This window comes from Schistocerca cancellata, chromosome 3 (genome assembly GCF_023864275.1).
Source record: "Schistocerca cancellata isolate TAMUIC-IGC-003103 chromosome 3, iqSchCanc2.1, whole genome shotgun sequence".
In the NCBI taxonomy this organism is placed as follows: domain Eukaryota; kingdom Metazoa; phylum Arthropoda; class Insecta; order Orthoptera; family Acrididae; genus Schistocerca; species Schistocerca cancellata.
In genome coordinates this window covers 834205001-834219986 of record NC_064628.1, presented here as the reverse complement: position 1 = coordinate 834219986, position 14986 = coordinate 834205001, and the positions used below count along the sequence as shown (strand labels likewise).

General features: G+C 42.1%; 1 protein-coding gene across 1 annotated transcript in view; it reads right to left on the bottom strand.

The window, feature by feature from the left end:
- Positions 1 to 225: 225 nt before the first annotated feature.
- LOC126176598 (uncharacterized) overlaps positions 226 to 14986 on the bottom strand; it is a 290206-nt gene continuing 275445 nt past the window's right edge. Inside the window, exon 7 of the mRNA XM_049923759.1 lies at positions 226 to 380. Coding sequence (XP_049779716.1) covers positions 226 to 380 — 155 coding nt within the window. The remainder of the gene's footprint in view (positions 381 to 14986) is intronic.

The window sequence follows — 14986 nt, the reverse complement described above, 5'->3', positions numbered from 1 at the left end:
CACCTTGCTCATGCACTTATAAAGTTCCCAAACCATTCCTTCCTGTGGGTAGGGACGCCAATGGAAGTTAGCACTCTGACGTCTATAGCCGTGTCTATACATCTGAAACTAGAGTTGTCTGGAACACTGACTGGAATCAAACTGTCGATACCTGTACACAGTGAAAAGTCACTACCATTCTGTCCTGGAAAGGCTGCAGCAGAAGAGACGCAGACAAGCGGGAACTCACGTGAGGGAGATGTTACGCGCGATCCGCGCCGCGGAGGCGTCCAGGGTCCAGGAGACGTGGGCTGTGCCGGAGTCGATGACAGACACTTGGACGTCACGCGGCACGGGCAGCAGCGCCTTGCGCCGGCACGACCACAGCTCGCCCACCCGCTCTGCAACAGGGCGCCACCGGCGAGGCTGTACTCTCCACTGTCGCTACGCTACACTTGAGTGGTCAAACAAACTGGTATTCACGTAACAACATACCATTACAGTTAATATCTTGCCACATGAAGCCTCTATTCCTTTCTCTGCAGTTTGGCTGCTCACACGTTGCCGGCATGGCTCATTGATAATGTGGAAACCTCAGAGACTTATTGGTGCAAAAATAGCCTGCAGCACCGCTGTTTGCCTGATGTTCGCTGTGATTCTTGCCAGGGGAGGACATAGAGGCGATGTGCAGGTTGTAATTAATTTTATATATCAGTGTGAAAGTCGAGATATAAGCGTCCAGTTATTACAGATCAAGCGACACTCTGTTATCTCGTGTAACGTGATGGCGAAGCACCAGGCGGGAACAAACTGTAACTGGTGGCCGTCCTTTCTGCACTTGCCTTTCACTTACAGATTTTGTTGCTGGCGTAAAGGAAAACTCCTTCAAGAATGGTCACAGACGAGGGAAATCTCACAACAGTTGAGAGGCCGTAAGACAACAGAATATTCCGCGGAAGGCCGCGCGAAGAGGCCGTGCAGTTTGAGGCGCCATGTCACGGACTGTGCCGTCCCTCCTGCCGGAGGTTCGAGTCCTCCCTCGGGCATGGGTGTGTGTGTGTTGTTCTTAGCATAAGTTAGTGTAAGTAGTGTGTATGACTAGGGACAGATGAACTCAGCAGTTTGGTCCCTTACGATTTCACGCACATTTGAACATTTATTCCGCAGAAAACGTGGTTCTCCCAAATCAAACAGTCGAGACGAGATAGTGCTGCCATAACGCGCATCCTGCTGGATGAAACTTCAGCCATCTCCGTACTGCCAAGTCTACCCAGCTGAGAGTGCAGACCTTAACCCTCTGATGCTGGGTTGTTGACTGCGATGACAAACGACGGCGCAAGTTTTTTAACGTTTGAATCAGAGCAGAAATTTCACAACCTACATCTGTGATGGACCAATTTTGACAGCTGTCCACAATGGACAATGTCAGTACTCCCCTGATTCTGCAAGAAGCGGATATCCCGTTATAAGTCAGATACAAAGGATCCAGCGTGTGACGTTGTCATACATGTACTGTGTTGAGTGTGTGATTAGGCAGAACGTACCATGAAGTTCGTGAAGTGTTGGCAGAAGAGCCAACACTGTGTTGCTAGAGGAGGCCAAAATGCACGCGTTTAATTACACGCTGACTGGCGTGAGGTCTGGAACAGTTAAGGGAATTAATAGTAGGAAATAAAGTACGTAGTTGATATAATACTTAACTTTAATCCACAATTGGTGTACATCGCTCTTGACGGTACATGTTATAATCTCAATTTCAAATGCTATGGCGCCTTGCTAGGTCGTAGCAAATGACGTAGCTGAAGGCTATGCTAACTATCGTCTCGGCAAATGAGAGCGTAGTTGTCAGTGATCCATCTCTGGCTAAGTCGGCTGTACAACTGGGGCGAGTGCTAGGAAGTCTCTCTAGACCTGCCGTGTGGGGGCGCTCGGTCTGCAATCACTGACAGTGGCCTGTAGTTACTCACTTCTCTGGCTAAATGGTTAATCACAAAGTCCAATAAATTACAAAAAATAAAGAAAGAGAGAGAGGATATCAAGCTAGTTTGAGTTTGGAGCAGCGATCATCGCTGGCAGTGCGGTTACCTGATTCAAGGTCACTCTACCCTTGTCGTTGTTGAAAGGACTATTTTTGCTTACGCTTTTTCTCGGGGATTAGACACCCACATCTAAATTAATACTCCACAAATTACTGCTATGTGCATTTACAGAGGGTAATTTACTGTAAGCATATATTACAGTTTCCCTCTCTCCATTCGCGTATGGAGCGATGGAAAAATGAGATCTTAAATGCCTCAGTGTGTACAGAACAAGATTTTCACTCTGCAGCGGAGTGCACGCTGATATGAAACTTCCTGAGAGATTAAAACTGTGTGCCGGACCGAGACTCGAACTTGGAACCTTTGCTGTGCCGGACCGAGACTCGAATTCGGGACCTTTGTCTTTCGCGGACATGTGCTTTAACAACATTCCCGCGAAAGGCAAAAGGTCCCGAGTTCGAGTCTTGGGCCGGCACATAGTTTTAATCTGTCAGGAAACCTCAGTGTGTTCCTTCAGGGGACCTGTAGTATATGCTGGTTATTAATACTTTGTATACAGGCTTCCTTGGATTGGTGAAAATGGCTCTGAGCACTATGCGACTTAACTTCTGAGGTCATCAGTCGCCTAGAACTTAGAACTAATTAAACCTAACTAACCTAAGGACATCACACACATCCATGCCCGAGGCAGGATTCGAACCTGCGACCGTAGCGGTCGCTTGGCTCCAGACTGTAGCGCCTAGAACCGAACGGCCACTCCGTCCGGCCTTCCGTGGATTGGGTCTTATCTTCAGTCGCCTGTCAGTTCAGGTGTCTCAGCATATCCATGGAAGTAATGGATGTGTGTCCATTGGCGCCTCCTTTTCATGTAAACGTTTACTTTCCACTTTTCTTTGACGTACATCCCATACAGCTGAGACTATATTCTCGGGGTGTGTCGCACGAGTATTTTATAAGCAATGTTCTTTGTACACAGTCTGCATCTTCCCAGTATCTTACACATGAAACCAACGTACACAGACACTAGTGTTTGTTTTGAGCTGAGGAGCTAATTTCAGGACGGAGAACTACAAAAGACAATTTTAAACACTGAATCATTTCAGACGTTTCTGAATGCAAAGTTATCTGGGACAGGCGCTACACAGATCAGCACAACCGTTTCTCACTGTATTAGATTTAATAATTTCACTTAATATATCCGTTTTACTCTGTAAATTATATGTAACAAATTATATGTCTCAGGTTTACATAAAGTGCTTTGTGATGAAAGTTTTAGTGATACGTAATTATCTACTCTCACTGGACGTTATTCTCTGATTCACCAACCGTTCTTTTTTTAGAGGAATTCCTTACGAATTCATTTTCGTTATATAAAATTGTTGTTCGTGATAATGTTCCTGTGATGATAATTTCTATAATGTCAGAAATTATTGTGCATTAATTGTCACGTGGTATTTCGCACCAGGAGTAAAAATATGATCTTCGATTTTAAGGGTCGAATAGCACGATGGCAGTTCATAGTGGAGAGTGAGTAATCGAGTTACGCTTTTCTTCGGTTTTTAAGAAAGTATGTAAAAAGTAACGTGGAGCAGTTATATTTTGAACTGTGACATTTAAAAAGGATTATTAACAGAAATTCTACTCGATATAGTAAAAGGTGAAGTCGGCTATGAGAGATACTGAGGCGTGTTGAAAATTGCCGTGGTGTCGGCACATAATGGTTATGTTGTGCAACTTTTTGATGAAGGTTAAATTGAACCATCGGCTACGGAATTTACAACAGGAAGGTGGATGTGCTGAAGGAAGCCAGACTAGAAGACAAAGAATATGAAGGGCGGCCAGTAGAGTTTTTCCTGGTGAAGATTCGCAAGCAACAAGAACAATGTCGAAGATATTCTGAAACAGATAATGTTGGATAACGTGCGTATTAATTTCGAGAAGTTTAATACGAGAAGGACGCCCAGGCGTGATGTAGAGAAGGAGGAAGCATGAAGATTTAATTCGGTCAAGCGTTAAAAAAGTGGTTAAGATCCTATCGTGAATATGGTCAGTGTCGTGTAGTTAGAAAGATTAAAAATATTACGTGGACAATAGAGTTTCAGAGCAAAGGTAGAATTATCAAATGACTTTAAGGATTAGTATGAGGTGAAAATTGTTAGTAAATTTATGCGTAAGTAAGGAAATAAATTTAATATTGTGTGTATTGTCCTCACAAAAATTTTGTATTCTGCTAAAACGGGGGTGATCAAGAATTCGCCTCTTGCGCCATGTCCTGACACGTTTCCTCCACCTGCCCCCCCACGCTGTCTGTGCATCACGCGGGCGAGGGAGGGATGGGAGGAGGGGGGGGGGGAACTGCGAAAGCTCCGAATTTTAAATGGCAGTACAGACGCACTGTGTACGACTTGGTTTTATATTTAACATTTGTTGGCAACATATATAAAAAAGAAAACAAATTTTCGGTATTTCTGAATTGTTTTTGACACGCGGAAGACAAACAATTTTTGTCTGGTGCAAACTGTCCGCATGGAGTCAAATACAGACGATTTCACATCATTTCGCAATCAGGTTGCCATATAATCGTTACTTGTTTAATTTCATAATTGAAAAAAAATTGTCTTCCACACACATACGTTCGCCGAAATATTGTAACAGTTTTGCACTGTCATTGTGAAGATATAGAAGCTACCCGAGAAAAACAATTTATAACACCTGGCAACGTCGTACTCTGATTTATTCAAGTCCACTTGAAATGCAAGATCTGCAATCCATTCCGGATGTGCAAATTTTCGTTCCTGTTCTTTTTTTCCTTCATAAATTCAAGTAGCGTTTTTTAAATATAAAAACCGATGTACTTTGCAGTACAATATAAAGTCGTTTAGTTACAGTGAAAACTGATGCAACTGACACACTGCTCACGACTTCTGAAATTTTGCTTTTCATATCATCAATTTCTGCACACTATCCATGGCTTTAAAATAATCACAAAGTGCTTTTGATGTACGGAATAATGCATCCCATCTGTGGATCGTTGTATGTTTTTTCTCTTTCATTGCCAGCTAAATCCTTAAATTCGTTCTTCATGGATACTATAATTTCGTTTTGTAGCAAATTTAGAGTACCCGTCTCTAATGCGAGTACGTAACAGGCATATATATGGAGAGTTCTCATCCCTCTCTTCTGTCATTCCGTTTTTAAAGACTTATGACGATAGATCGCTAAACTACCTCTTTTTGTGCAAACAGCCACTAGACATGTGGACATCCCATATCATGAACAAATAGCGAAGGGTAAACAGCGCCGAAAACACGATTCCGCCTAACTGGAGAGAGTTGTGCTGACCGGAAATTGCCACACCGCAATACCAAATGTAATGTCGTTTTGTAGCGGGTACTTCCGAGAATGATCGATCAAAGCAGGCATTGTCTTGGCCTGCACGTGGGCTGCACTCCCTGCACACGTGAAGTTTGGCGCGCCGTGGCCGGCCCTGTGCTAAAGCAACAAGTATATCCCTTCCCGCAATTTCCTCTCTGTTATTTAAGACTTTTGTTTCATGTTTGACGAAGACTTCTAGCAAGACTTTGAGTCATTCAATTTTTGGAGGAATTTGTTAGTAAGTGGTTGCCAAGGGTCGCCATTTGTCAAGGTACAGCAATCAACTACGCCGAGAGAGGAGCAGAGATCACACAACACCGAGCCGCAGCAGCCTGTGACATCAAGAGAGTTAGGAGGCCTGACAAAAACAGACGAATGTTGCAGACAGAGGCCAAACGGGATTATTACTATCTCGACTGCGGCAGATATCCACACTACCAGCTATGTAAATTATATCATTAAATGTTGACAAGACATTTAGGAGAGAAAGTAGTTACATAAATTAAATTAATTTTGAAAAAAAATTAATTTTTAACACTCTAAGCGCCAAGCCCGTAAAATTTACGGGCCTGGGATCGCGCGAAAATCACCAAGCCCGTAAAATTTACGGGCCGCTACATTTAATTTCATTCAAAACACTGCAACGTTATTTCTACGGGTTTGGCCAGCGCTATACGTTTTTCAGATGTTTATTAACAAAATGCGTCCATAGATGTCACGGCAGCGCTGTAATTCATGTTAAAACTTATCTTTGCGTTCTCAGTCTGTATATCATTCAGTTGTTTGTCATCATGTTTCGGCGCGGTTTATCAGACGCAGAAATTGCGGATTTGATCAATCATAGCGACACTCTGGATAATGTAGAGAGTGATTCAGACGATTCTGAATGCAATGGTGTGTTTGAAGGTACGTATTTCCGAATTTTCCACGTAATTGTGCAGTACGCACATATCTGTTGAACATGTGTAAACGATGTATGTAGTTACACATAATGTGATATTCTTTTTAGAAGACGAGATTGATGACAGTTTGTCTTCAGATGAAGACGAGAATGATGTTGAAGGTGTTGCTTCAAATCCAGCAGCTGTGCCGTATCCGAAAGACAGTGAGTGGACTGCAGTTGACACCTACCGACCTCTGCCTGTCAACACGACACCCAGGCAGATACTAGTGGATATTGATGAGTCGAGTTCTGTACTGGATTGCAGTAAAGTGTTCCTTACTGACAGTGACGTAAATGAACTCAAGAGACAGACAAATTTGTATGCATCACAGACAATACAGAAGAAAAGAAGAGGAAATAATCTGAAGCCCCATTCAGTTTTGAGTTCGTGGAAGCCAGTGACTATAAGTGAGATGAGGCGTTTCTTGGGTATTATTTTCCACATGTGTGTTTCGAAAAAGCCCAAAATTGCGGACCATTGGAGCACTAATCCTGTTCTTAGTTGTAACTTTTGTCCCCATGTCATGAGCCGTTTGCGTTTCACTCAGATACTGTCATGCTTGCATCTTGTTGACAATTCAAATCAGAAAAAACCAGGCGAAGATGGATTTCATCCACTTTACAAAGTTTTGCCATATTATAATAATTTGAAGGAGCGATGTATCCAGGCATATCGTCCCTCAGAAAAAGTGACAATTGATGAAGGAATTTGCCCATTTCGAGGTCGTGTGAGTTTCCGTGTTTACATGCAAAATAAGCCTCATAAGTATGGACTGAAAGTATATGCTGTTGCTGAAGCCAGTAGTGGCTATGTTGTAAATTTTGAAGTTTATGCTGGTAAGCATATTGTTGACAATTCTTCGTCTGCGGTTATTTTGCGATTGTTGTCTGACAGCAGCTTGCTGAACAAAGGCCACACTGTGTATTTAGATCGATTTTATTCCAGTCCAGAGCTATTTCAGCAACTGGCAGAGAAAGGCACTGGAGCTGTTGGTACTGTGAACAAATCCAGGAAAGGATTGCCTAAAGATTTAGTATCTGCTAAGCTGAAAAAGGGCGAAATGTCTTTTCGGCGTAAAGATAATGTATTGGCAATGAAGTGGAAAGATAAGAGAGATGTGTATACATTGTCTACAAGGCATCAAGCAACATTTGGTACGCATACTAAGAGAAATGGGTCTGTAGTATTGAAACCACTTCAGGTACTTGATTACAACCTCAATAAAATTGGAGTGGATATTGGAGACCAACGCCTGCAGTACAATCCGTTCCAGCACAGAACTGTGAAATGGTGGCGAAAATTATATTTCCATTTGCTGCTTATGGGAGTATCAAATGCATTTTGGCTGTACAATGCAGTGCACAGGAAGAAAATTACAATAACAGACTTTATAACAGTGCTTGCAGTTCAGCTTGTTGAAGACGACACACTTGAATTCATTCCAAGAAATGAAGGAACTGTAGGTCGGCTAACAAAGAGACATTTTTTGCAGCACATACCTGCAACTACTAAGAAGTATGCTGCTCGTGTGTGTCACGTGTGCAGTTCCAGGAGCAAGAAACAGAGTGGCAAGGCTTCTCGCAAAGAGACACGATACGAATGTGAACAGTGTGGCGTTGCACTCTGCCTGGAACCTTGCTTTAAAATTTTCCACACTAAAAAACAATATGATTCTGTGTGAAATTTATATGTAATACTGTATACTATCAGAAACATGTAATGTAGTGCCACAATTTTGGTTAAAAATAAATCACAATTGTATTCCCTTATTCGTATGACTTTTTCTAAATTCTTAAAACATCTAAGTGATTTCTATAACTGTACCTTAAAGCTGTGCATTGTAAAGTAGTTTCTTTCACTCAGAATTAAAGTAGAAATGTGCAGCTTCAAGATGGTACCAAATTTGCCACAATCCAAACAGTAGATTTGATGCAGTAATTTTTTTAATATTGGTAAAATTGCCCGGTTTCTAGGGACGGGTGCATAAAATAGGCCTGGTACAGAGAGTGTTAAATGAAATCACAGCAAATGTAGTAAGTTCGACATGTTCATTGTAATATAGACCATATAAAGATTCTGCAGCCCTAACGTGTATAAGAACCGTTTATAAGCTCATTTAATTTACTTTTGCCCAGGAGAAACTACAAGTCAATACTTCATGGGATTGATGAAAGTTAATGCGACACTTATATTTTTTCTGGCTTAATTTTGTCATACAAAATTTGGCTAGCATGTAAGTCAGAGTAACAAGCAGATTCAAATGTTAGCAGCATTCTTCACACACCGTTACCTTTAGCTACTATCATTTTAAATTTTAATTCAAACATTAACCATTGCTTGTACTAAGTGTCGTTAAATTTCACGACTGATTAACTTTGACCTCTATATCCGATTTCATTAAGGTATCTGTGCTGTATCTAAAAGAATAAAATGCAAATGTGTCACTTTGTTTACGACATCAGGCTTATGAATGGTTTGATGCAACCAGTCACGAATTCCTCTTTAGTGCCAATCATTTCAACGCAAAGTATCAGTTTCAACCTATGTCCTTAATTATCTGCTGGATACATTCCAGTCTCTGCCTCCTTCTGCAGTTATTACCCTCTATAGCTCCCTTTGGTATCTTCATGTCTTACGGATTACTACCATCCTGTCCGTTCTTCTTGCCAGTGTTCTCCATGTGCTCCTTTCTTCACCTACTCCACAGAAAATCTCCTCATTCCTTACCTGATCAGTCCACCTAATTTTCAATACTTGTCTCTAGCACGGCAACTCAAGTGCTTCGATTCTTTTGTGTTTCGGTTTTCCCACAGTCCATGTTTCACTACCATACAATGCCGTGCTCCAAAACTACGTTCTCAGAAATTTCTTCCTCAAATTAAGGTCACTGTTTCATTTTAGTAGAATTCTCTTATCCAGGAAAACCATTTTTTCCGGTGCTGGTCTCCTTTTTATGCCCTCCTTGACCCTCCCATCAAAGGTTATTTTGTTGCCTAGGTAGCAAAAGTCTTTATCTTCGTTGACTACGTTGTCCCCTATTCCGATGTTAAGTTTCTCGCTGTTCTCGTTTTTGCACCTTCTCATTACTTTCGTCTTTTTTCGGTCTACGCTCCACTCATATTCTGTACTCATTAGACTGTTTATTCCATTCAACAGATTCTGTAATTCTTCTTCACTTTAAGCCAGAATGGGAATCTCATCAGCGAATGTTACTATATTTTTCGTTTCACTTTGAATTTTAATCCCACTTTAAACCATCTTTTTATTTCCTACAATGCTTCTTCGATGTGTAGATGATTAGGAGGGGCGAAAGACCACCTCCCTCCTAGACCCATTTCAATCCGAGCGCTTCGTTCTCGATCTTCCATTCTCATTATTACCAGTTGATTCTTGAACATATTGTATGTTACACGCCTGTCCCTATAGCTTAGCCCTATTTTCCGCCGAATTTCAAACGTCTTGCTCCATTTTAAACTGTCGAACGCTTATCAGGCATACGTGTCAAATGTGAGGGCTGTGCTTTAACACAGAACTAGTTATCTTACATATATTGGATTCTAACATCTTGCCACACTCTGAGTAGATGATAAAGAAACTGTTTTCCTGAGGAGATACGGGAGTTCACTGTAGAAGACAGACGTTGTTTAGCCAGGAGTAGCTATGGATGTTATTTGGCGAGTGGAAGAGCGAGAGAGAGAGAGAGAGAGAGAGAGAGACGGGTAGAGAGGGGAGGAGAGAGGTAGTGACGGAGGGGTAGGGGATAAGAAAATGGGCAGAGAAAGGAGGGATGGAGGAGCGCAGGGGGGGGGGAGAAAGAGAGAGAGGGGGGCGGAGGTGTATTATGTAAGTTTTATATCCTAAATACTAAATATAGTTAAAAGTAGACTAAATGCAGTCACAGAGAGTATGGGCTCGCCAGTGGTTCATCCGCGGAAACTGCATTAACAGTGGTGGGATGTGTGTGTGAAATCTTATGGGACTTAACTGCTAAGGACATCAGTCCCTAAGCTTACACACTACTTAACCTAAAATATCCTAAGGACAAACACACACACCCATGCGCGCGGGAGGACTCGAACCTCCGCCAGGACCAGCGGAATGGTGGGATGCATCTATTTATGGTTCCGTAGTATTTGAAGTAAACTGGAAATTTGTCGTGACATTTGAAACTGAATAAGGGTTGTGCATAATTCTTGAGTTGTTGCTGGAAGCGGTAAACTGTCTGCGGTGTGGACGGTCTTAGCCGAAGTTCCCCGCCATATCTCCTCTTCAGTCTCTTTGCCAGTAACCTTATGTTTGGTGCGAACAAAACACGATTACTGACGTCAGACGATGAAGAGAATATCGTCTTTTCTCCGGACCACTGAAAGTAATGCATTCAGCTAGCGGTGTGAACAACTGAAGCGTAAACGTTCCGGGCAAGCAGCGATGTGCCAGCAGCTCCGCTCTAGCGTAAGCACGTCCTTTGATCCAATATTCAGACATGAGAAATTGCGTCGTGTTCAGAAGAGCACAATTGTAGCTTTAAGGAATAGTCTGTTCATTGGCTGTGACTTTCTATATTACTGAAAAAATAAAAGGGCCACTCGCTTCCAATTGTAGGCTGCTTCTCTAATGTCTTCCAGGAGCGACAAAAACTTCATTTTTTGTATTTCATATGAAATTCTGTCGTAAGCTACTCAAATGTTTTCTTTTACTCTTTGCGCAGTAGGAGAGCGTGCTTCAGAAATTTATCGTACGATGAAAGATGTCTCGCTCGGTGCACAATACTCCTCTTTATAGTTATCAATCGTCGGATTTGTTTGATGCGACTCGTCACGAATTCCTCTCCTGTGCCAACCTCTTCATCTCGGAGTAGGACATCCAACATACGTCCTTTATTATTTTCTGGGTGTATTGCAGCCTCTGACTTCCTCTACAGCCCCCTCTAGTAATACGGAAGTCATTCCCAGATGTCCTATCATCCTGTCCCTTCTTCTTTTCAGCGTTTTCCACATACTCCTTTCCGATTCTGCACAGAACCTCCTCATTCCTTATCTTATCAGCCCTTCTAGTTTTCAACATCCGCCTATAACACTACATCCCAAATGATTCGATTCTCTTCTGTTTCGCTTTTCCAACAATCCATGTTTCACTGCCATGCAATGCTGTACTTCAAACTATTCATTAAGATAATTCATTACGATAAAAGTTCAACCAGCACAATGATAATGCTGGCCGAAGTGGCCGAGCGGTTAAAGGCGCTACAGTCTGGAACCGCACGACCGCTACGGTCGCAGGTTCGAATCCTGCCTCGGGCATGGATGTGTGTGATATCCTTAGGTTAGTTAGGTTTAAGTAGTTCTAAGTTCTAGGGGACTTATGACCACAGCCGTTGAGTCCCATAGTGCTCAGAGCCATTTGAACCATTTGAACCACAATGATAATGCACAATAAGAAGTGTGCAAAACTGTATTTGCAGATTACTGACTCAGAAGAAAATCGGAGGGAAAGACGACAAAAAGACAAATATAGAACTGTGTACATGTCCAGAAACAGCGTGACTCGCAGTGTGCAAATTGCCCGGACTATAAGCATTCAGTATTTCAGTATTTCAGAATGAGAGCGCTTTGTGACTTCCAAAAAATTCTGCTCATAATTTCAAACCTTTTACAGACTTCTTCTCGCTGACATGCCCACAAGATAATGAAAAGAATAGAATCTCCTCATGTACGGGTTCACAGCCTTAATGAATAGTATAAATTATAGAACAATTTTAACCACATATACTGCCAGTTTATCCCATTAGAGCACATGCATATAAAGTACATTACTGGCTGATGTATGATATTGATGGTGTGTCACATTTAAACATGTTTGTTGGATTTTATTTTGGGACAGACAGGTGTGTATATGTGGGAACGTGTCGATACCCAATAACATGCAACAAACAGTTTCTAAATATGATACAGACATACCAATATCACACATTTGATAATGGCCTATGGCTGAAACTAGCCAGTAACGTAATTTAAAAACAAAATCCACTAAAGGGATAAACTGACACCCTACAATGGTTAAAATATTTCCGTCATTTAGGAATAAAATTTTTCGCTTGCTAGAAGGAATGCTATGCCACTTCTGGCACACCCTTCACACCAGTATTCGGTTGCCGACGTGCTAACTTCATGACCCAATGGCAATTTTCGTATGACTTCACAAATAGCCTTTTTACTTGAATCCCAGTGACGTCACGTTAGATCAACGCTCCTGAACATTTGACGTCATCAAGATGGCGTATGGCTGGGAATTTAAAAATTAAAGATGGCAGATGGCAGGAAACTCTTATTCAGACACTCACAGTGCAGGATGGCTCCGGGGAAGTATTTTTCAGCCAATATCAATGCAGCATATTTTGTCATGCGTGCCGGTATTGACAGCAATATCCAACAGCGCTATTTATAATAACAGATTTGATAAGCTCGTAAGCACGCACACACACACACACACACACACACACACACACACACACACAAACATCTCGGCTGAACTCTCAAAAAATTTTCTCTGTATCATGTTCAAATGTATTTATCCAAATAATTATACAAACGGTGTAAATTACATCACTTTCACTCTTAAAAGTACTTTACATTCCATTAAAATGAGACAGTCAATCACAGTACAGCTATCTTGGACGTGCTCAGAAGTATCTTTACCGTTTGAAAACTTTTCTTGCAAGATGTGCAAAAGTATATGTCCAAAAAATTTAGTTAATCAGCTTTCGTGGAAGTGGAAAGTCCGGTTTCTGTACCATTGATGGTGTAACGCACAATGGAGACTGATATCAAGTATTTTCCATACCTAAATTGTTCTATAATGTTTCTCAACTGTCACAACGCAGGCAAGCAGGCATCAACAATACTGAACTCGCCGACTGAGCGTTTTCCTTGTTCTTACAAGTCTTGTCTTGGTGACACCCAGTGCATTTGAGTCTTGATAGTAATATGACACATAGTTCTTGTTGCAGGAAACACTTGTGCACTACTGTTTATATATTGTATTGTTTGTATGAAACCAGTGACATAGAAACGATTGAGAGGCTTCGTCCTGCCATAGTTCTCAGTGGTTCGCAACCCCATAACAGGCCACTGCAGTCCATGCACCCCACCGCCGCCCCCATCGAACCCAGGGTTATCGTGCGGTTCTGCCCCCAGTGGACCTCCCCAGGAACGTCTCATACCACACGAATGTAACCCCAAATGTTTGCGTGGTAGAGTAGTTATGGTGTACGCGTACGTGGTAATGGTGTTCGTGCAGCAACCGCCGACGTAGTGTAACTGAGGCGGAATAAGGGGAACCAGCCAGCATTCGCCGAGGCGGATGGAAAACCGCCCTAAAAACCATCCACAGGCTGGCTGGCACACCATACCTCGACACTAATCCGCCGGGTGGATTCGTGCTGGGGACCGGCAATCCTTCCCGCTCGGGAAGCAGCGCGTTAGACCGCGTGGCTAGCCAGGCGCACACTGCTGATATAACTTAAATGATTGTAGTCGAGCTGAAAATGATAATTACCAAAGCGAACAATGATATTCCCACGTTTAAATACGACAAAAACTCGTCTCTAATACTGAAATCAAAGTCAGTGAAACATTATATTGACTTCATACAAGGGTTTTAATTTTATCTTGCAGTACAAAATGTTTCCCATCTTCTGGTGACAATTTAATTTAAGCTGTCACATACTGGAAACTATGCGACTCTTCAACGACAAAGCATACTGAATAGCAGATGGTGACTGCCACTACCCGAATCATGGTGACTACCATTGTCTCGAGTGATGACTACCATTACCCTAAACAGTGACTGACATAACCACAACCATGTTGATTACCATGACCCCCAAACACACGTGGTGATTGCCATTACGCCGAGTGGTGACTATCATTACCCTGAACAGTGATTGCTGTTACACAGTCATGGATGTTTTAATAACATTCCAGTATACATCCTACTAGTTCTGATATGAATTTTGGTTAATGACATTGACACGATGTTCGACAAAACAATGATTGATGTTTCTACGATGGCCACGTTGTGGCTGGCGGTTTCATTTTAGTGGCCTCGAAAATACCTTTAGGTATGGAAAAACTGCAAGCTACATCCTTGAATATTCCATTGAAAACTTCTCCACGATTATCATTTTGCCTTTTTAGCCGATGTGTATGCCTGATTAATGTAAATATTTCCCATTAAGCCCATATTAAATTTTTACGGTACCCGCCACTGCTTCTTTGGATTTCCCACCCTCCGACATCTGTAGTTCTTTGATTTTCCGCCATTTTGATGACTTCATATATTCATTATAATAATATTGTATTAACAGCCGTTATTTTGATATTGTTTTAATAGATAATCAGTTTGCACGTTCCAGTCACATCATCTTCATGCCTGTCGCATGAATCACACCAAGTACCACTCTTGCTTGTATAAGACAAGGCACCAACGTTTTTTACTTACGCCAGATCGGTAGTGGCCATCATCCAGGTGCATTCACCGCGCCACGGACGCAGGGGTGTGGTAGCAGATTTACGCTATGGAGCACATTTGTGTGCTATTTCACGCAACGTGTGATAGTAATCGCACGCACCATGGCAGCTGTGAATATTG